At 50.5% G+C, this 22,972-nt stretch overlaps 1 protein-coding gene across 19 annotated transcripts in view; it reads left to right on the top strand.

The window, feature by feature from the left end:
• Positions 1 to 22,972, top strand: part of dlg1 (MAGUK family member discs large 1) — a 540,041-nt gene that overhangs the window by 504,026 nt on the left and 13,043 nt on the right. For 13 of the 19 annotated variants that reach the window (XM_077658735.1, XM_077658727.1, XM_077658734.1 and 10 more), the window contains 6 exons: positions 15,324 to 15,423; positions 19,064 to 19,240; positions 20,109 to 20,181; positions 20,308 to 20,407; positions 22,182 to 22,202; positions 22,898 to 22,945. In XM_077658735.1, the coding sequence (XP_077514861.1) occupies positions 15,324 to 15,423; positions 19,064 to 19,240; positions 20,109 to 20,181; positions 20,308 to 20,407; positions 22,182 to 22,202; positions 22,898 to 22,945 (519 nt within the window). Of the gene's footprint in view, positions 1 to 15,323; positions 15,424 to 19,063; positions 19,241 to 20,108; positions 20,182 to 20,307; positions 20,417 to 22,181; positions 22,203 to 22,897; positions 22,946 to 22,972 lie in introns of all 19 variants that reach the window. The other 6 variants (XM_077658726.1, XM_077658733.1, XM_077658730.1 and 3 more) reach the window with 1 other exon arrangement.

Below are 22,972 nucleotides of genomic sequence, written 5' to 3' on the forward strand. Positions count from 1 at the left end.
TTGCTGCTTTTGGCGTCGTCGTCAGCTCCTTTTCTTATTTCTGTTTCTGTTGTCGCGGGAACAACAAAACCGGCGGGAGGGAGGGGGGTGCTGTTTTAATGCGAAAGCATTATATGCCCCATTAGCACAAAAGCCGTCCGCCGCCGTCTATGGCAGGAAATTCGGATCGTGCAGTATGCCGGTGTATACGATGTCACAACACATGTAAGCGAACATGTGTAGCCGTGAATAATGAAATGTAAAGTAGTCATAGTCATGCCTGATAATCATTCTGCAAAGCAGCATGACTCAGCACTTTACTTGTGCACGTAGCATGACTCGGCACTTAACAAGTAATGTAATCTAAGGTTTACAACGCAGTCATAGTGGTGCCTCGTGGTCATTGTCATTCTGCAGCGTAGCATGACTGAGCACTTTAATGCTTTCGCATTCTCACCCGTACGCAGTCTTACGTTTCTCTGCCATACCTTTTATTATTTTCTCTTATTTCACTGAGCACTCTCTGCTGCCTCCCTCTCGCGTCCCTCCCTTCGACGCCGCTGAGTGGTCCGCCGTTTGTTTGCACTAGGGCGCAGCCATTCGCCGCTCACCGTCGATGAGCGGAATACAGCAGAGCAAAGCCTCGCGGATCTGGAATGCTTGGGGCTATCCGTCCGAGTGGGGGAAAATAAACTCCCCAGCCTCTGGCAGCCGCCGGTTGTGGTAGGCTTGACCGGCCGCGTATCGACGGGCTTCCACCATTTCGGTGGGCGTGCTTTCCTTTTCTCTATCTCTCTGCAAGCCGCGTGTTTGCTGTCGACCAGCGCGTGTTTGCGCCCCCCCCCCCCTTTTTTTTTGTGCCGCGGCCCCAGTTCTCCAGTGGAGGGATTGGGGGTGTGCGTTGGTCGGCAAGGTTTTCCTTGTCGCGAGTTTGCTGTCACAGCGGTGACTGTTCATGGCTGTGCAGTGTTTTTCCTTTTTTTTTATGCGGGTATTACGGAGGTTGAGGTTGAACAGCGACGCGTGTTGCGGACGTGCTTTCCCGCGTTCTGACCTTTGTGTGCGTAAAGCGTCCTCAGTCTTTTCCAGGGCCTTCTGCAGACCGCCGCCTTGAGTGGCTTCTCGAGGCAGAGGAGGCACATCGCTTTCCTCCCCCACCTGTTCCTTTCTGCCTCTCGAGCGAAGAGTGAATGTGTGATCTGCGCTTCGTTTTGAAAGTCGCTTTTCGAGATGGGGGGGGGGGGGGGGGGGGGACAGTGGAAAAAGCAAAAGGTCTGCTCCTCGCTTTTTGCCTTTCGATGCCGAGTGAGCGCGTGGCCGCGCTTTCAGTGGTCCCCTAACGGGACTCGAGCCGTTGAAATGAACGCTGCTAAGACGCGGGGAGTGGTTGGGGCACATGTTGGTAAGTCGGCAACCCAGGGCATTGACGGCTTACTGCCCCTTCGAAGCGTTCCTTTTAGGAGCTCACGTTCTTAGTCCAGCTTTGCTCATTTCTTTTAAGTCTTCGTTTGAGGTGGCCGTCAGGTGTATTTCGCGCCGTCTTTTTACCTCTCTGACGGCCTAGAGTTTGACGAATACTATACTCATCAGAGCTCTAGCGGCTGGTGGCTGACACTATGCTTTTGCTGAGAACGCCACACGAGGCGTGGTGAACGGGCAGACGTAATGTCATGGTGCAGCTGCCAGTCACCAGATTTTGCGAAGCTTCGACTGTGGTTTTGTATTGTCTGTTTATCGTGCGGCCCGAAAAAAACATATATACAGAACACAGCGTCCCCGTGATGAAAAACGAATAATCTTCAACGTAATTTTCACGCTGCTTCGACTTCGTGTGTGACGTGAACATCATGGCGGCTTCCACTGGTTGAACTGCACTTCCGCTTGTGGATCGTACCGCTAGGCGTACGTCGCATCTCCTCTTGTAATATTCGAGAAATATGACTCATTCGACCAACTTCTGGCGAGTAGCTTGTAACTTCAGCACGAGATTCTATCTGTTCCGCTGTTAATAGTCAACGATCGATTTGGCCGCCATGCGTATCGCGCCTAAGTACTGCATTACGGGGTCGTCTTGCAGTTATCTGTCTGCCACTTGGCGATTTTCATCGATCGCGCTCCTCACCCCGTTCCTCATTTTCGGGCGTTCGAACAGTGGGAGGCATTCCGCAGCGCGCATCACTTTCAGAATTGCTGAGGCCATCCCGGAACTGGCTTTGCTAGAATTTTATCTGCGTTGCGCTAATGGAATCGTTCTCAAAGGCTTTGCGAATCATTTTAACCTCTTTTGAGGGCGAATTTCCAAGGCGTAAGCGGAATTGGATGTAAATTCATTCGATCAAGTCTCACCGCCGTTCCGTATGCGACGCCAACACTGATGACATAGTGTGGACGCCTCTGACGAGAGTGATAAGTACCACCTTTGTCCGTAAAGTTTCGAAACTGATTTATTTTCTTCTCTAAAAATGATTCCCCAAAACAAATGTTGGTGCGTATGTGTAGCGCCATCTTTTCGGGCTAACCTGAGGTATTTATGTTAATTGCTGCGGCAGCCGCTAGATGCAGCTACATGCAGACAAATACGTTGTCACTCACTAGTCGTTCGCGCATTCTACTGTGAGTTAATGTGGAGAGATGGACGTCCACCTCGAACAGCGTGTAAACATAAAATACTGTGTGAAGCTTGGCAAGACAGCCACACAGACGTATGAGCTCCTTCGTGACGCTTAGGGCAACGAGACATTATCGCGGGCGCGAGTTTTCGAGGGGCACAGGAGGTTCGTTTCGGGGAGAACGTCGGTGGAAGACGACTCAAGGCAGGGGCGCCCTTCAACCTCACAGAATGAAAACAACGTGGCTCGGATGAGGGAAATCGTACATCAAGATCGCACCATTACAGTCCGCATGCTATCAGATGCTTTTGACAGTATTAGGACAACATGCCACCAAATTTTGCGTGAGAACTTAGGGAAACGAAAGCTGAATGCCAGACTTGTGCCGCACTCCCTCACACAGCACCAGAAGGACACGCGGGCATCAGTGAGCGCTCATTTGCTCTCCGAGGCAGAGAAGGATGCTGCATTCGTCGACAGCATCATTGCTGAAGACGAAACATGGTGTTTTCAATACGATCCTCAAAGAGGCAGAGCGCCGAATGGCGGTCCACAAGCTCTCCGGCGTCGGGAAAGACAGAAGACCAAAACAAAGACGGTGCTGATAGTTTTTTTTTTTTTTTCAGTGCCAGAGGTGTCATACACCACAGTTCGTCCCACAAGGGCAGTCGGTGAATCAGGAGCTTTATATCCGCGTGCTCAAACACATGCGTGATGCACTGCGACGCCTTCGCCCTCTGGGCATCCAGACAATGGAGCCTTCTCCACCCGCACACTGCTCTCAGCGTGACGAAATTTCTCGCCAAGCAAAGCATTACTGTACTTCCCCATCCGCCATACTCGCCTGACCTCTCCCGAGGCTATTTTTTCCCGTTTCCTCGTGTGAAGGGAGCCCTAAAAGGTCGCTGGGTGGGGAGTGTGGAGGCCATTCAAGACGCCACGACAAAGGAGCTGACAGCCCTGCCAAAAGAAACGTTTTCTGTTTCCAAGACCTCAAGAGGCGTTGGAAGCTGTGTATAGACTGCAAGGGAGACTATTTCGAAGAGGTGCTGCACAAATTATTTGAATGTTAAACGCGTTTTTTAATGGACTAAGTCTCGGAACTTTGCGGACAAAGGTTGTAGATGACGGATGAGAAAATGCATAGGTGGTCATACGATTAGGTGCGGCGAATGTGCGTTGTAGTATAGGTTGTACATTTCGCTTTTACATTGACCGCCTTCCCATTGCGTCTTATGGAATTCGATTTCGCCGTCGCTTTTCGTTTCGCCTTCTGGTTGGTGCAAGGTTCTTAAGTAGTACTCCACCTGCACGGAAGGAGCTGATCTGGGGACCAGGTCACCGGGAGTTGAAGGAAACGAGCGTGCGCACGCTTTGGCCCGAGCTTTTCTTCCCCGGAGTCCTCCCTTACTGATTTGCTCCTCCTCTCCGTTAACAGCACACTCAGAGGTGCCACAGCATTTGCGCCTTGAGAGGCAGACAGTCTTGAGGCCCGCTTTAATAAATCAGAAGAGTGTCACCTTCGAAGGCTACAAACTATGTCGTTTAGTAATCCAGCTACGCTTCACGCCATTGAGCCCGAGTCCTTTTCGGCGCAGTGCAGATTTTGTGGTCAGAAGGCAGACTTGTACCATATGGTTTGGGCTTTTCAGAAGAGCAACAGTATTGCCAATATGAATCAGCCAACTTGGGGCTTGGGGGGCTTGGAGGCAGCTCTGTCCAGCTTGGACCTCTTGGAACAACGAAGCCTCGTCGAAAGAGCACGGGCAGAGGCTTTTTTCCAATGGTGTCCCGGAATAGGTACCCTATCAGTCTTCCTGTAACGCAAGCCTTTTTGGTTTACAAAATAAAAAACGTTTTGATCATCATAATTATCATAATGGCGCAGGTGGTGTGGTGAAGGCTTGTAGGTGGTAGATGCAGTTTTACCGGTGGGTGGTCCGAAGGGAGCATCTTCCGGTCCCGTAGCGTGCCCAGAAGGTGCCCCGATCCGCTAGGGGTGTTGCTGGGGTGGACGTTTCGGACACACAGACCACGGCCTTATCGCCAAAAGAGGGCTATACCGCTAACGCAAGAAAGCGCTCTTGGCTGACGCTGGGGCGGTTAGGTCACCTATAGTAGATTCAGTCGTGCACGAGAGCGCACCTCCCCAGAGTTCATTCGTTCATAGCGTTACTTAGCGAAAGCTAGCTATAGATTCGGGGCTGGAATTTCGAAGTCTTAACCTGCGCGCATTCTGCGCTAAGATAATCGACACAGGTGTAAGTAGCCAAGTTCGTTCTTTTCGAACTTTGCTGTTGAGAACTGTTGTTTTACAATGGGAAGCACGATGCGCACGTATTCTCATCCATCCGCTCACGTTCATCGAAGCGTGGAAACGACTGCGGCTGTGCGTGGCAGCACGGGCGATGAAAGCAAGCGGCTGACCCGGCCGCGAACGCACCGACGCACCGCCTTCAATTGCATCTCCTGCGGCGGCGGTTCTTTCGATTGGGAAGCAGCAACCCCTTCAGGTGGGAAGAAGGGGATCCGAACGATGCCCCGGGATAAGAAGAGCGAGGCACCCCATTCTCTCGCCTGGGCGCATCCGAACGCGTCCGGCCGAGCGTGAGACCACCTCCGCGTCGTCGTTCTGTCCGGCGCGCTCGAGGCGTAAAAAAGGATCACCTCGCGAGGTGGATCCCCCGGAAGAAGCGGCCTGGCCGGAATCGATGCTGTGCTTCCCCCTGCACATCGAGAGCGACCAATAGCGGCCGTAATAGAGGCTCGATCGGACCGCGGCTCGACGTGCTTCTCCGCTAATTAAGTCTGAGCGCGCGCCGTATACCGCACGGGCTTCGCGTTTTGCTTCCCCCTTTCTCCGCTGCGGGTAGTCACGGGTCTCGCTCCGCTCGCACCCGTCACGCGTGCGTCACTGCCAGTGCAGCGCGGTGTCCCCCGGAGAGGTAGCCCGGCGGTGCCTGCACACAAAGGACGGGGCCCGGGGCGCCTAATTTCTCCTCCCCATGAATCTTTGAACGCGGCGGCTTGACGCCCAAAGGCAAGAGAGCAGGGCGCGTTCGTGTTCCCCTCCGTCGCAGTGCTCGCGAGCGACGGCGTCCGCCCCTTCCCGTCGACAACGCATGCGCCCATCGATCGGCGGGGACCCTCGGCTGGGGCCCGGCGCGCCCACTCGTCCCTCTCCAGACACGCGGCATAGCCATCAAGCCGGCCGGCCGGCTCCCGGTGGCGTTACAGTCCTGGACGCCGGTGCTCGGCTGTCGCACTCCTCGCCTGTCGCGTGCGCGCGCTCGTGTGTTTCTCTCTGTGTGCGTGCGAAAATCCGACCGACAGCGCGCCGCGTCTTGCCATGCTTCGTGACGTCACCCGCCCTGTGCATCCGCGTTCTCCTCGCTGAGGGACCTGGTTATGCCTCCTACGGCTTCCGGAGGCAGCACGTCTCGGTTCCAGGAATTCGCCGCCGCCGTCATCGTCGCCTGCGTTGCATGCCGTACGCTAGCGTAGCCGTGGAAACCCGAAGAGCGTCGTCCCGTGGTCGCGCATGAGGCTCCGATGCCCGCGCCACGCACCCTGTGCGGTGAGCAGCACCCTCTCCTCCGCTCGCTTTCCCGCCGTTTGCATTCTCTTTCCTTCTTCCGCGGCGGCGCTGAGTCAGGCTGCCACGCGCCACTGACAGCGCGCGCGGAGTCAAGGCGACGCGTGGCATCGCCGGTGGCGTCGGTTGTGGCCGCCTTTGTTGAGCGCGTCCCTTAACGTGCGCTGCCGCTAGTCCAGGATTTCGCCCCTGAAGGATGCAGCATATCCTGGCACCGCTTTCGTCGATAAGAGGGCGTTAATTAGTAGTCTTCCGAGGAGGGCATTGTCCTCCGCTAGCCTGTACTGAATTTCGTGCCGGTCGTTCGCTCAGGGAGGTGGCTTCGTGGAGGATAACATACGGCCGCAAACGCATTGTAGAAGATCGCTTTTAGTGAATCCCTACCGCTGGTATATTTCCCGCAAACTAAACTGGGTGTCAGCGGGCAACAACTAGGGCGCCTACTTGGCACCGCCATCTATGTCAGCACCCGTAACGAATCGGTTAATTTTCCGGGCGCAGCCTTTTTATTTCGCCTTCCTTGGCTACACGCTAGAGAAGCGCTGCGCAGGAGCAGCGGCCAGTGTGCAGCTACCTTGAAGCCTCAGGGAAGACCTTCTTTTTGTTTGTTTACAGTCCCGCTTTGGCCTATAAGCAGCTCGCGGTACCTCCCTTACAGCGTGCACAGAGCCCGGCCTTTCGAAAGGAACCTCGCGTGCTCCCTGCTGCGGTCGATGACTGATCGCTATAGGAGATCGACAGGGGCGCGTACGGCAGTGCTTCGCTCCGAGCCCCTTCCCCGTTCCCTGCGCTTTGAACGCGCCTGTGGTGGATCCTTCTTTTCCGTTTTCTTTTGCTTTATGGTCCCCGGCATTTTCTGTTGGGTTAAGTTACCTGCGCCAAGCTGCCCTACAGTGTTCTGCGTGAGTAGGTTAGGCAGAGTTAGCGCGAAACTATTTCTGGCTGAAAACTTCCGTTAACGTTAACGTGCTTGCGCGTGCGTGCGTGTATAACCTATGCTGCTGTTCGTCCGTCGCAGCTCCTGCGTGTTCGTTTAACCGAACAGGTTAAACGAACTGCAGGCACATACAGTATATGCGAGCATGACCTAGAGAACGAAGTCCCGTTTTTCTGAATCGCGGAGGACATTGTACATAAGCAGCACACTACCACTCTTGTATATATCTCTCTCTCTCTGGTTCGCTCCCTTATATTCCGGGAACATGCTGTGTACTTAATTCTTCGAAATCTCACCTCTCGTACCCAGTTCTCTTCTGTCATTTTGTGTCCTGTTTACTACCACTTAGTTCGGTAACTTCCTCTTTCCTTCGAGAACCACATTCTCTCTGTCTCGTTCTTCGCTGCATTTCTGGCTGCACCACTGTGTAGCAATAAGAGGAGAACTAAATGTATTACGGCACAGGTCAATACAGAATTTTTTATTTGACATAATCTCTTTTTTTTGATACTGCATTTTTGTGCTGTACGAAGTATATGTCCACCGTTGCAAGTGGGGAAAACGGGGATGGAGGGAAACTCGAGTTCTTTAGACGCCGACTTTAGAACATCGGTCTGCTTGATGACAAGTAACTTTTCTTTTTAATTATAAGCCCACTCGTGTGCGTCTAGCAAGGCAGGTGTCGTTCGACTGTGCAACAAAGTGTATCAAGCGTGAAATGATTTCAACTCCCATTCTCGGCAGGTTCAGTGGCAAAAATTGTTCCGAAACCGCGTTGAAGCCGGCGCCGAAACTCAGGCTGAAATTTTCTGAAACATTCCGAAAATTTTCTTTCCGAATGGTGTCTAGCAGAAAGAAGAAAAAAAAACTTTCCTACGCGATGGAAGTTCCCAAAGTCCGTGCACTTAGGCATTGTTTGGGAAAAAGGTCTCCAGGTCACGCAAATTGCTATTAGGCGGATTAGTGCAGTGTGTGCTAATGACCTTTTTTCACTACCGTTCATTAGAGAATGTTAGTCGGCCTTTCATCTCCGCGAGGGTGGTCATAAACCACTGGCTAGTGGCAGACCTGTCGTCTTTGATTGCCGCTCAGGCGTCCAGGAGACTTTTTTCCCCAGTTGCGCGCCGAGCAAAAGTATGTGGGAGATTTTTATGTGACGTCTTCCTCAGTAACCGGACACCTCTCGATTAATTTAGCAGCTCGCAACTCGTCATCAGGGCCCAAGTGAACGTCGTGTGCATCGACCAGTAAGTACACTTCACCGATGAGAACAAGCATTTTGTGATTGTCTGCCATTTTCATCAGGTTTTATGGGCGGTGAAATGCTTCCTGAAGATAAACGCGCACCTTGAAGAGCAACCACTGTTTTAAGAAATGTCGAAAAGTGGTTTTCTCGAATCTAGATTGGACGCTTACCACTTTAGTAATCACCGTGAAGAACGGCCCAACTCGAAGAAAAGCGACTGATGGCGGCGGCCGCTCAAACCGCGAAAGCCGCCAGGCCGACCAACCTGGCTGCCCAATTCGAAGAGCAGAAGCGGGAGAAGGCGGCGGCAGATGCGCTAGCCGAGATTCCCAGCTGAAGATACCATTATCTCTGAACCCCTGTGGAGTGCGCTGCGCCTTCCGTGCAATGCTTTTCGTTCTTACGCTAACTCTCGAAGACGGTATAGAGTGCAAATTTTTCAACTTATCGCGTATCGGCAGGGAGGAAAAACACAGTCTGCTTCCGACTTAAAAAGTTTTGAACGCAGGAATATTTCGCATAACACGTTGCTGGATTACCACCATCATTACTACAGCACCGTAAAATCTCAGTGATTAGATATGGTTTATTGTTTATGGGCGTTTAACGTCCCAAAGCGACTCGGGCTGTGAGGGACGCGGTAGTGAAGGGCGCCGGAAATTTCGACCACCTGGGGTTGTTTAACATGCACTGACATCGCACAGTACACGGGCTTTTAGAATTTTGCCTCCATCGAAATTCGGCCGCCGCGGCCGGGGGGAGAATGCAAAAAAAAAAAAAGTTTAAAGGAGAGCCTGCAACGGTCTGGAAGGCCGGAATGGAGAAGAAAATACCTCGTGCTCATTGTGGCAGTCTCTGCAGCATGATCACAAAGGACCGTTTGAAAAATCTCGGGTCGGTTGCTCCGCCTCGCTAAAATGTGTGGCAGAGTCGCTGGAGGTGCAGCTGGCTTCAGTATATCAGGAGCTTAGTTCTCAGGAATGAGTGATGGTTGGATATTTTAAGTACGAAAAGCCGAGGGAGCTGCTCTCAGCGACGCCGTAATGCGAGGCTGCGTATAAGTTTCGACCTGGTCAGATTATTTTAATGCTCTGCGAAACCTCATTAGAGAGAACATCTTTGCACTTTGCCTCCACCGGAAATTAAGCGGTCGCCGCGGCAAGGGTCGAACCCGGGACCCTGTACTCAAGGTCCGGGTTTCCGTTGGCGGCGAAGTGACAGGCTGCTTGTGTACCGCGGTTTCGGTGCCCTTTTAAAAACCGCGTAGCCTAGTCGTAGCTCTCGTCTCTGGGACGCACAAAACTAAGTTCATTCATTCTTTAAAACAGCCTGCGGCCGGTCGGCGCCATCGCTACGGTACGCTGGTCTATCATGACTGCGGCGGCCAGCAGCCGGAAACAGCGTGGGGTGCCCTTTTTTTTTTGGTACTTGGAGCGTTGTGCCGCAAATATACGCTGCCTTCCGTGCACGGACCACGGAATCGAATGTTGTAAACATTGTTTTTTTTTTTTTCCGTACCATGTGGGCATGTAGCCTAGAAAAGTGAGACAGGCCGGCTCAGAGGCCGCGAAAAAGTTTAGCAACTTTTGCGACCGACGGTACATATATTTCGTGACGCAGGTTGGTTTAACGTCGTCTCTGGTTGCGGGATTGGATTGTAAAACTTTATTTGTCCAACAGGTGTAGGTAAGGCTTTAAGCCTTCCCACCTAGACGACGGCCAGGAGTCCTTGGACCCTAGCGGCGGTTTCGGCCAGTTGGACGGTCTTCAGTTGAATCTCCGGATGGGAGCTGAGTAATAAGGTCTCCCATTGTTCTAAAGACTTTATGCTTCCCACAGAGGGAGCCTGTGGGCATTCCCACAAAATGTGATCAAGATCAGCCCTGGCTTTACATAGCTTACACTGGCTGAACGAGGCTGAGGCGGCCCACGAATTAGCTCGAGGACTTACTTTCCGAGCTGGCGGGCTAGCCGAAGGCTTCACGGGGCGGGCCCGCTTAGTGTGTTACAGAGAGATCACACAACACTGCAGACTAGGGCGGGTTAAATATCCTCCGGCTGATATATCCTTAAACAAGAGCCAGGCCTCCACTTGGCGTCGCCTGCAAACCAACTCTGGTTGCGGGAAAAGCAAACACCGGTTTAATGTCACCTTTGCACGGAAAAGCGGCTAGATAGGAGCCCGAATACCTCCGTCACTTCTGTCCCCGTTCGTGACAGCGCCTTAACGCGCTTATAACACGAACCGCGCACCGATTCGGGCGAAATCTGCTCCGTTTAGGAACGTTGGTTCTGGCAATAGAAACCCTTCAGGTTTGTCTGCGGATGGCGCATGCAGGGTAGCACAGAGCACTGTCGTGAATATTTTACTGGGTCGTATTTCGCGAATAATCTTGGGTGAAGTTATGCTAGGGTACGATTCTTTAAATGCGCTAGTACGTGTACAGACGTTCAGTAACATTTACTGCTCAGGGAGGAAGCACCGTTATCTCGCGCCTTGTCCGGCGCTCCCATTTGGACGAGCAGTTTGCCGCGTTCGTGGCGGTTTGTGTGACTCTCACCGAGTATGTAAAATCCCTCTGTCGACGTTCAGGTGATAAGGGGGGAGACGAGGAATTGGGCGACTCCTTCGAAGAAGAGTTGGGATGTGCACGGGCAAGCTCAATACTGTTGTCACTCGTCGCGCCTCGTTCTCGGGGCTGTCGCTCTTGCTCGGTGTCCGCCTCGGTTGCCCGCTGCTCTTGTCCTTTCTGCGTCGACGGCGTTCGCGCTGTCAGCGTTAATGGTGTGCTCAATTTTTCAACGGCAAGCGCGTCTCCTAGCGACGGCTGCCCGCCGCACGCCACTGGTGCTGTCTCGCTGGGCCGCTGCGGTGCTCAGGACGGTTAATGTTACGGTGCTCACGCAGTACCGCCATTAGGCGTGGCGGCACCCTAGCCCGTCATCGCCGGGATCATCCGTTCGGCGCAGTGGACGATTATGCGAACGCAATGGCTCGCCGTTGGTGAATGTTAAGCCGGCTTCACCTCAACTTTACCTTGTCCGGCAGGAAAGGGAAACTTTTAAATTAGGATATTATGTGCACGCATTTGTGTTGTTCTATGAAGCGTTACATGTCACCGCGGTGGTCGCGTGACAACGCGTACACCTACCTTACCTACCTGTCAAGCACTAACGTGTGTATTGTGTTGAAAGACAGTGACGCCATCATTAGGGCAGAGTGCACGACCTGTGGAAACGAACTTGGCTAATTACGAAAGCGGTCGACGTAATGAAGGGAAAGAATCTTCATGTTGTCCGGCCAAGGGCCTGTCTATTAGAGCGAGTCTTTTTTTTTTTCCACCTCATTTTCTCTTCCTCTATTGGTAGCCGCTTTCTGTGGCTTTGATGGCCGCTGGCAAGCGGTGTCACTTACTTGCCCGCTTGTTAGCGTGGGAGAAATGTTTCGCACCGCGTTGAAAGGGTTTTTTTTTCTTTTTTCTTAAACCTGTTGAATGAATGGGAACTTGCGAGACCGTTGCCGAGAACACGTTCTCCCACGGGACTTCTCTCTCTCTCTCTCTCTCTCTCTCTCTCTCTCTCTCTCTCTCTCTCTCTCTCTCTCTCTCAAATGGGTGCATTGTTAAAGGAGCGAAATTTCGTTCGGCCACGCGTCCCCTCTGCTTCCTTTTCGACCTAAAGCTGCTTACCCGCTCCAAAGCCCCTTCATTACGCTGATTTATTTGTGCTTACTTTCTTACGTGTTTTTCTTCTTTTTTTTTCTGTTGCGAGCGTGGTGAGACAAGCGTCAGGCCACTCTGTCGGCGTTGCAGGGCGCCAGATTAGCGCGCGGCTGCTTGAGCCAGCTGCTGCGGGAGGCCAGAGCTCCCGTCGATCGGTGGCTCGAGCTCCGCCGCGGGTGATGTGCGAGGCACGCTGTGGCCTTGTTAGCGGTGTTGCGTCGTCGTTTGCCGTGCGTCTCGCCATGCGACGATGCGTTCGCCCGCCTAAGGGGGGGCCTTGAGCGGTTTTGTCGTCTCACTTTGTGTACTCGTCTCGCGGCGTTGCCTGAGGGTGCACAAGGTGCCCTGGGGGATTAGGCCACTTACGTCTCGATAGTGCGTTCCACTGTTTGCGTTCATTTAGTCGCTGTCGACAGAATCGTTTAAGGCCTTGTGTGGCGCCAGTTTTCCCTACAACATTCGTAGCTAAACTGTGACGCAACCGTTTGTCGTACAGCGTTCCGGGTGGTGTCGTACGATTTCTCGTTGCAACATAGCACACATCTGCTAGTCAAGTTTGAGGCTAGCTTGCGACAGGGATTCCAACCGACTACGTATAAACTCATCATGTACAGGATTGGTCAAAAGTTTCCAGGTCACAGGGTCTGCTTTTGAGCTTATGCGGCTGGTCATTTACGTCATCCTCGAAGCTGAACGTATCTGTACGAGGTAGAAGAAGCATCATTCTCGCCTTTCACAGCCCTGATAGATTGAGAGCGGTGTTTAGGGTGGGAACTTTTGACCGACCCTGTACCTCCAATTGTGTGCCTTCCTCGACATTACTATCGAAATTGTGACGCAACCGTTCGTCATGCAGCGTTCTGGGTGTGATGCGATTTCTCATTGCACATAGCATGCTGCTGCTAATCAAGTTGGAGGCTAGCTCGCAACATTGATTCCAACCGACGACGTGTAAACTAACGATGAGACATTCATGCTTTCGCGATCAAAGCACGTAAACTGTCTTAAGTGCCGTCGGCATTTTTCTTTTTTGTTGTGTGCGCGCGCGCGGGTGTGTGTGTGTGTGTGTGTGTGTGTGTGTGTGTGTGTGTGTGTGTGTGTGTGTGTGTGTGTGTGTGTGTGTGTGTGTGTGTGTGTGTGTGTGTGTGTGTGTGTGTGTGTGTGTGTGTGAGAGAGAGAGAGAGAGATAGAGAGAGAGAGATATCGCCAGTAAATTATGTTTTCGGCGCCTTGTAAGAGGAGCACATGGCATCTGCGTTTGTTTTTCTCTTTCAGTCCGTTATACTATAGTGTTGATTGCAGTAGGGTGGCTAATGCGTTTTAGTCTTTTCTATCGGGTCTTGTTTTGTACCTTCCGTAGTACACGGGCTCATTTGAATACCGGAGACATTTTTCGATAAAAAATTACTGTAGGCGTCGAGTTTTTGTACTGCTAACGTATGCACAAATCATATACACACACTCGTCGCGAGGCGAAAATAGAGGCACTGTAAGAAAATGCCTGTCTCTCTAGCATGCGCTGAATAACACGCGGGTAATTTTTAAACCTTTCAAAACGGTTTTCTTCACTTCAGTATTCCTGGACAGTGAGTTGAAACTTGCCGTTTTACGTGCGTGACATCTTCGTATGACCTTTGCTGGCCATTACCTTTCACCATTCGTGAATCTTAAGCCCCAACTCGATGGACACATCCTAGGCGTACGGGAGGGGCGCCTACGCGCACGGGCGTACGCTGGAGCCTGTCTGCGCATGCGCGAGCATGCGCGAGCGGAGCGCAGATATCTGTACATGTCAGATATCCGCGCCTGGGCTCGGGCGCTTGCTTGAAGCTCTTTCAGGTTCCTGGAACTTTTCTTCGCGGTTTAAGTTGTCCTTTAAGCGCCCCCCCCCCCCCCCCCCCAAGTCCCCTTTCTTCACGCTTGAAATACTCAAATACAGCGAATGATCGCAAATAGTGTACTGATCCCAAGATGAGCTCCCTACTTGTCCGCTGCTGAAGCTCGCCTGTGCGTCAGCCCGTTCCGTGACAGGGATTTTCCTTTCCCCTCTCACTCTCTGGAACCTCGTTCTGGGAATATATATTTTTTTTTTCCGTTAGAAGTTGCTTGATTGAAGCGTCACGCGAGGCGGCGAAACGATGTCGCCTAAGTGGAATTGGTCGCTTGCTTGTTGGCAGACGGCGGCACTTACGGCTCTGAAATGGGTGTCGTTAGCGAGGCCCTGTACGCTGTGTGTTTACTTACACTCAGGGCTTCTTATTCTCGGGTTTCTGTGTATTGTTTGCATCCTTTTCTTTTCCATCATTGCTACCGGGTTGCAATGAATGCGCAGTGCTTTTCATCTGACATTTGGAGGCACGTCGAGGTTTCCTGAAAACTTTTCCGGAACCGGGTTTTCGGCTTTCGGGCTTTTGACGTCGCTGTTTTCACAAATGGAAGAAGCCATTTTTAAGCTATCTATGTCTTTTCTTCTTCTTTTTAAGCTGGTAGTTTGCATTCATGATTGTACGTTGTTTACTTCGGATTATCTCCGCTTTTACTCTGAACCCTCTGAATCAGAGTACAGAAGTCTACTGAGGGGTTGCAGTGCTGAAACGGCTGTCGGCATTTCTGACGTGTCGTTGTAGCGCAGTGTTTGTTGCACCACTGTCTTGTTCTTGTGCGGTGGCAAGGTTCGTGGGTGAAACACCGGGCCAACATTTGTGGTCGCGGTTTAGCTGGCTTCCAGCAGGTGGCGTCAAAAGTCATTCTAAGGTAGTGACTTTATTCTGAGGGAAGTTGCGCGTCGCCGCCCGCGAGACTCCCATTCATAGCACAATTTAATGGAGTGTGCACTTTGCAATCGGTACAGTTCTTATCGCTTTTTTTTTCTTATACTTCTTTGCGCATATTTTGTTTCATAAACGAAACCTCGTGCGATATTACAATTTCGCTGAGAACAGTTTGCTGTGCGTTTCCGTTAACTTGTCTATTCCTTTAGTTTAACCGCTGCATGTTGCGCAACTTTTTTTCTTGACAATGCGATCACTTGAGTGAAGTTTCCGCTAAAAACGGCTGTTTTTCCCGAAGTCCGAGGGCCCTGCGGCTGTTCTGTTGCATTTCTAAATACAATTTTTTGACTTCAGAGGTGCGTGTTTCCTGTGTTCGTCGATCGAATAGTGTGCCCGTTGTCAGTGTTTGCGACGAATTGTTACGTGACGGTCTTTCTTCTTTTTCTTTTCCCCTTCTCTTGCAGAGTACAACAGATTTGAAGCCAAGATCCACGACCTGAGGGAACAGATGCTGAACACAACGGGCAGCCTAAGGACTTCTCAGAAGCGGTCGCTTTATGTCAGGTACGAATACGTGAACTTAGCTGGCTTTCGAGCGCGATTCCCTTGTATCAGAGGAACAGAACCGGAACCTCCTAACCTCTGACTGAGATGCTCCACCCAAAGACGTTGAAAGGAGGCATTTCTCGACTACTGGTAGTAATAAGTGACGTCATAGGAAGCTCTGCACGTCACTTCTGTGGCGCAGTAGACCAGTACCGCGTTTTGGACGCGAAGGACCCCAGTTCGCATCCCCTTGCATGCTGTCGACTTTTTGTTCTATTTTTGGTTCAAAATTGGCTGCATGCTATTCAAGTTTTACTGTATCCCCTGGGTTTGGGATGCCTTGTAGGTTAGATCTTGATATGCTTATGAGCCTACAACGTCATTTAGCGAGCTTTAAGCCGAACTGGCTGTATCGGTTGCATTTCACGAATGTGTAACCGTGCAGTCCTGATTCTTTGCCTCCGTCAGAGCGGAATCGTGCATTTACGAGAGCAGCTGTTTATTTTCCTCTTCGTGTTTTCATGCTAAGCGATTCGGCCATAGAACGTGGCCTGTCCGTCCTCGACAGAAGCGGTCAAGTGAAGCATCCATGCGCTGGCTTCACTGCTTTCACAGACTACCCAGTTAGTTTTTCTTTTCTTTTTTCCGTCTTGTGCGTTTCATTGGGTGAAATAGATAAACGCATTACGTCTGCGAAGCGCGAACGCCAGTTCGTGTACACAGCTGTGTCAGTAGCCGGAGCTTTTTCTATTAAACACCTTTAACATACCGTGTACTATGTTAGCGTTATCGCCACTGGAGTAACGGCAGCCAGCGCGCCGTCACTGCGCATGCGCAGATCGCCCCGAGGTCGCCAGATGGCGCCAGGTACCCGGCAGCTTTAGGCAGCTGCGCGCGCTCCTGCAGCATCGGGACCAATCGGTGCGTGCATACTGGCGGTGGGCGGGCTCCCGGTACTCCGTTAACGGTAACGGTGGCATTGGACACCTTTAGCATACCGTGTTACCGTGACTTACGTGACCGGAGTACCGAAATCCCGCCCACCGGCAGTAAGCATGTGCTGATCGGTCGGTCCCGATGCGGAAAGCTTGCGCGCAGCTGCCGGGTACCTGGCGCCATCTGGCGGCCTCAGAGCGATCTGCGCATGCGCAGTGACGGCTCGCGGGCTCCCGGTCACGGTAAAGGTAACACGGTATGCTAAAGGTGTCTTTTTCGCGTTACAAACGCGGCTCTCTGCTCACTTCGAGCCGTCGGGCAGAAACTGATTTGGTTCGGAAACAGTTTCCACTGCTTGTCAGAACCGCCTCACTCCCACGTGGCATTTTTCGGAATAGTGGAACGCTTCGCGAGTGTGCTTTCGCTCTCACATGCGCCGTGAATGGAAACCTGACGGCGCCCGCGGCGAAGACGCGACGGAAGCCTCCTGCGCCGTGCACTGTCGGCGGACTGCCCGCCGGCTGTACAGATCGACGCCGACGGATGTGCAACGAGCTTAATATCCACGCGAGCGCGACGCTCTTTTCCAGGCTGCTATCTTTAGCGTCGCGTCGCTGCCAGCGTGGGCGTTTGAAACGAGCCGAGCGCCACAGCACCGAAGTTCAGTGCGCTGTGCTTAGGCGAAGTTTTGACTGAGCCTGCGAACGGACGTCGGCGCTGCGTCTGCCGCGCATTTTTCTCGTCCTCTCTTTTCTTTGCCTCCGGCGAACGGCATGAAAGAAAAAAAATTGGAGATGCGCAGACCGTTTAAATGGTTCCATTTTTGTCTCATGCTATGTGTAAATGTCACACGCCGCCCGGAGGCGTCGGTCGCTCTTGCGTGCTGGTTAATTATATCGCCAACCTGGGTGCATAACGTGGGTGCGCATGTGCGGTTTGTATAAGCGCGGCATTCAGTTTTCAATTACAGGGCGCCTTTTACTGAAAACGAAAACAAAAAAAACGTGTCTACTGCTGTAGTTAGTGCTGTTTCAAAAGGATGGTTCTAAAACATACCAGTGTGAGTTCCAAATGAAGAACGCGCCTGAACTGTGCTATCAGACTGGCGCATATGCAGGCTGTAGCCATTTTGTACAGTCGGGGACAAAAGTCTCTGTACCGCGTGCGCCGTAAACGAAGCCGATAGCTCTATTATTAGCCGCCGGCTGGAGACCACACTTAATTGTGGGGGTGAAAGAGCAAGATTTTGACTTTATTCTCCCCAAGTGTCGTCTCCAGCCGGCGGCTAACCATAGGCTTCGTTTACGGCGGACGCGGTACACAGACTTTTGTCTCCGACTGTACATCGGAAATTGAAGACGCGCAAAGGAAACCGAGATAATGGAAACAAAGAGAGTTTCGTTTTCATGAGCGACGCGGTGTACTCTGCGTCCGCTCTGACTCGCTTCTGCGAAAAAATGACTTGAAACAGTTTAGGAGAGATTGATTAGAAACACCCTCAGGTTTAAATACGTTCAGTACACCGTGCCGTTAAGTTTCGGTATGGTACTCGGTACTGCGCAACGCCGGCGCAAGTTTTAGCCCATATGTTTAAGGATGCGAGCGAAAGAAACGTGCGTCATACTTGCGGCTAACGTGTGATAATGGGTGGTGTTGTGGGGTTGTGACACGTCTGTCGTTGTCACTCTTTCACGGCGGAAAAAGGCGTGTAAAGTCCGGAAGCTTCCTTTACTTTTCTTCGCGCTTGACGCACAAGGCTAGGATGCGATATGTTTCTTGTCATTCAGGTCGTACCGAAAGTTCCCGCTGCAAAGGCACCGATCCGCGCACCGGCAGCAGTGCAGCGGCCCAGAGTGCTCACAGCGCGGTCTGTCGTAACTTCGATAATTTCCCGCCGGAGCGCGCGGCGAGGCTTCGTTATACTCTGTAAATGGCCTAATCAGCTCGCGCTACTTAAGGACTGCCTGGTGGCAGGTGCGCCCTCGCGGCTTGGCGCGTGCGAGGGGGAGGGAGTCCGCGATGCGGCACGCTGTAGAGCGCATGATCCTCGTTTCCGCACCCTGCCGCGGAAGCAGTCTCTGGCGCTCCGCGCGGAGACGGGAAGGGCGCTTCCCCGCAGCGCTTCGGAGGCGGCGCGCAGCGCGTGCTGCGGGAAAGCGCACCTGCGGCACCTGGAACGCGGGAGTTCGTTCGCCGCCCGTGCAGAGTGGCTCGTTTGAGTGAGCGAACGCTCGGTGCGGCTATAGCTGAGCGGCGTGGTTGCGTTCCTCCACGTTTCAGAAAGGATTAGTTCGTCATTTGCTCTCAGGTGGTGTATAGCTTAGCGTTGCTCGACTGGTGCTCCCATGTGCACAGTTGCATGTGGCAGCTTTGGGCTTGGTGGAAGAGTTTAACACTGTTAATGCACTTTGTAGTTCAGTTGTGTCGTGCAAGGTGTGGCCGCAGTTATTCTTGTCTGCTTCAAGCGGGCAGAGTTAAAGCGTTTAAAGCTTTGCTTGCAGCTTTGAAAATATAATGGCTTTCGAGACATTATGGCTTTGTCACTGCTACGTAACAAACCTTATATAGACTTATTGTACATGTCTCGCATGCGATAATAATGGAAGTTGTGCGCAGTAGCGAATGAGTGAAACGTTACACTGTGGAGCACCTGTTCATCATACACAGCTACACACTTGAGATTGCAGCATGTGACATTTTGCCCCACCATTGTCTGGTGCAGAGCCCTCTTTGACTACGAGCCATCTCGAGACAGTGGGCTCCCAAGCCGAGGTCTCCCGTTCCGCTTTGGCGACATCTTGCACGTCATCAACGCAAGCGACGACGAGTGGTGGCAGGCGCGCAAGATACTCCCCGATGGCCATGAGGACTTCATTGGCATCATTCCCAGCAAGCGCAGGTGAGGAAGGGCACACTGCATTCTGCTGCTTCTTTTTCACCGGCAGCGAGTGATGCCGATGAAGTGAAACACCTTGAGTGTGGTAAACCACTAGTGCAAGCAATGAAGCTGTTACACCTCACCTGTCTTCACTTGATTTCTTTGTTCAGGAAAGAGTAGGGGGGGGGGGAGATGCTTCAATTTGTAAATCATTGCAGCTGCATCTTTAAAAGGAAGGCCTGCTTACTTGTTTTAACTGCAAAATTTACATTTTGTGCCCTCAGCCTCAGTTCAGGCCCATAATGCTCGTTGCTAAGTGTTTAGAATAACGCCATCAGTAACATGAAAGACTGAGCTGAAACAGGAAATGGCAGAGCATGTGCATGTATGAGCAAAGGTTCATTGGCTGTATGTTTGTTGAGGTGCTGTTATCTTATGTGCTTTTTCGTTATCGAATACTGCGCTAAGGTTCATCATGGTGTAAAAAAGCTTTGTGTATTTGTTGAGCACTCGCAGGTTGCTGGGTGCGACTTAAAAAAATGCTTGTGCAGGGTGAAGTGGGCATATGCCGTAAGGGAAGCGATAAAGGAGAGAGTGAAAGAAGAAGGGAAGAAATGGGTGCCATAGTGGAGGGCTCCGGAATAATTTCGACCACCTGAGGATCATTAACGTGCACTGACATATAGCTGTTAATAGGGGTAGCCTGGAAGTTACCTGCTTGTTTCTTAGTTTAGCCCTCTTGCCAATCTGTTGTGCCTTTATCTGGCAGCACATATACCGGAAGCACTCATCGCTCTTGTTTTGTGTTGCACATTTTCAAATTTCCACGACAATGTCTCATTAAGATTGATTTTTTTAATCACTCTTCAAATTCTTCATCTCCTTGCAGAGTGGAGAGGAGGGAACGTGCAAGGCTTAAGTCAGTCAAGTTTCAAGGAAAGAGCAGCTATAGCGACGGCAAGGTGAGATAGGAGGTTTACTGTGAGAGTTCTTCGCGGCTGCTTTATGCAGTGAGCCCCAACTTGCATGCAATCTCCAACCCTTTCATGTTTCACAAAAACATGTCCTATGCTTCCAATTTCTTCCAGGGCACACTAGAGAGGAAAAAGAAGAATTTCTCGTTTTCACGGAAGTTCCCCTTCATGAAGAGCAAAGACAACAGCACGGAAGATGGCAGTGACGTCGAAAGTGAGCCTCGTACGCTCTTTCTGTTTTTGAACTTGCATGGAAGTTTTGCATTTCAGGTAGCCGGTGTGTTTTTGTGGTGTAGTATGCAGAGGCTTGTGTCGTAGGGGGCATGTATGTCTCGCCCTTTATGGGGTAGGGACACCAGATTTTGGGGGTTTTTTTTCTTTGTAATGATGCGTAATGCATTAATATATACATGGATCATCACGTGGTATTCGCCTAAAACTGCTAAATAATTTATACTCAAATTTCCTCTCCCCTGTTTCGGTTTCGATAGCCAAACAATGGTTACGACGTAAAAGGCCATCATAGGTAATGTGACGCATGAACAAATGTGCAATCTTATCGCTGTTTCTCCATTTTAATTCACTACAATGCCAGAGCCAGCCTGCCGAAAAGCAGGAATCGCGAGTGAAGAAACAGCAATTATATTGTAGTTATCTTCATGGCTCACGTGACCTATACTGACCATTGACGTCATAGCCATCACTCGGGTGTTGTAACCGAAACACAAATTCAATTATAAATTATTTAGTAGTCGTAGGCGAATATACCACATGGTGATTCATGTATATTTTAATGTCTTAATCATCATTACAAAGAAAGCACGCAGCCAGAATTTGATGTCTGTACTATTTTAGGTCATTTACAGGTAACTTTTTCGTTGAAGTGTTTTGTCAAACTGTGACCACTGTTGGCAGTCAAATGCAAGAGTAGGTCTTGGAATGGGGGACACACAATGCGTTTCTAGCTGTCTGCATTGAAAAACACAAGCCTGTGTAATTCAAAGACCATTTTTTGCTCGAAGGGGGCAGTCAGTCCCACCTCTTAACCTCTGGCTGCTGACGCACATCTTCTACATTTTCATGCGCTGTAACGGGTGTTTCAGGCAAGCCTGCCGGTAATTTTTAAAATTAGGCTTTTTTGAGGTTAAAGATGGCACTGCTGCGGTGAAGGCAAGAGCACCCACCAATGCACATCACTTTGCTGTACATATGTCTCGTGACATAGCCTCTCCTGTCTGGGCTGGAGCAGCAAGCAGTGGCGACCACCACAGTGCAGGCAGGACAGAGAAGGTCATGTGGCACATGCACCACAAAGCGATGTATACTGCAGGGCATTACTATGCATGTTCCAATGACACGCAGTTTTGGAACATGCACAGGATGGCCAAATTTTGTTGAGCTGCAGCATCAAGGGTAGTCATGTTTTCAAATTTTCTAAAAACTGGTATAGCTATAACTTACAGCTAACTACAAATCTGTAATTGCAACCAGATGCCTAACTATAATAGTTACAAATTGTCTTTTAGAATTTAGTTGCCCAATTTGCTATTAACATGATTCGCCTGTATTCTAAGATTCGCCAACACTGGTATAACTATGCTGCCAAAGCCATCTTTGTACCCCAAAAAATCTATGTTTGAAAATCAGTGGTGGGCTTCAGTTAAACACCTGGTAGAAGTTCACACTCAGCTGATTATTGTGGGGAAAACTGCATTTTTTTTTGTCATGACACATGATAAAATATTTTTTTTTTCATGCATGCTTGCATATACAGTAAAACCACTAAAAGGTTGCTCTTGCTTGTTTTCTTTTTTTTTTTAAGTAATAGCAAGCTTAGGAAGCAATATTTGGGTTTTGCCAAACTTTATGTGGCTACTCTTCCATTTATGTGGTTTGGATGTGGAATCTTGTGATAGCTATGATATGTTTAAGATCGTTACATAAACCAAGGTATTCTATACATTGTTTTCTTTTGCTCTACATTCCAGGGGACGGGTCCCCAACCAAAGGTAATACCAAAGGAATGACCTCTTTGCTTGAGCTTTCTTTTCATTTTTGGCTGTTGTCTTGGCTGTTTGCTCAGTAAAATTCCATTGTGTGTCATCATAAGGCTTACTGCCATTAGTAGCTATTGCAGTCCTTGGAATTCTCTTTGTATGCTTTTTCTGCTTCATTCCCTGCTGCATTTTAAACATATGCAGTCTTTCAAACATGAAATGGTTCTCTGCTTTTTGTACAGTATGCCTAATTGCTAGGTTGACCATTACAAATTAACATTTTATGACTCATGACCAGCTACAGCAGTAGATTGGTGTTCTTGGAAATGAAGCAAAATTTTATTTTCAGTGTATTTAAAGTTTAATTTTCTCATGTTTGCTAATGGTGCTCTTTGTCTCATGTGCTACGTACATGGCCATATACTTCTTTAATTATTAATTTATTTCTTGTTAGGCACCGTTAGCCGTGGAGTGGGAGCCAGTAATAAAATTTAGTCTTTTTTCTCTTTCGTACTGCTCTTTGAAAGCATGATGCAGTAACTCTGTGTGCATTACTTGTGCATTTAAGTAACATTATTTAAAGTTAGCTTTTTGACTGCTAAGAGAACGTGTCACTGAATTGTCTATAACCACAGTGTTAGCATGGCTGTTTTGAGATGTTTGTTTACATGCATGTTATGCTTATACTGACACCTTTGGACTCACAGACACAGCAAACACATCCTACGCAAGCGATAGCGAAGCAAGCAGCACAAGTAAGTACCATACATTTAGCATGTTAA

This window comes from Amblyomma americanum, chromosome 3 (assembly GCF_052857255.1).
Source record: "Amblyomma americanum isolate KBUSLIRL-KWMA chromosome 3, ASM5285725v1, whole genome shotgun sequence".
Classification (NCBI taxonomy): Eukaryota; Metazoa; Arthropoda; class Arachnida; order Ixodida; family Ixodidae; genus Amblyomma; species Amblyomma americanum.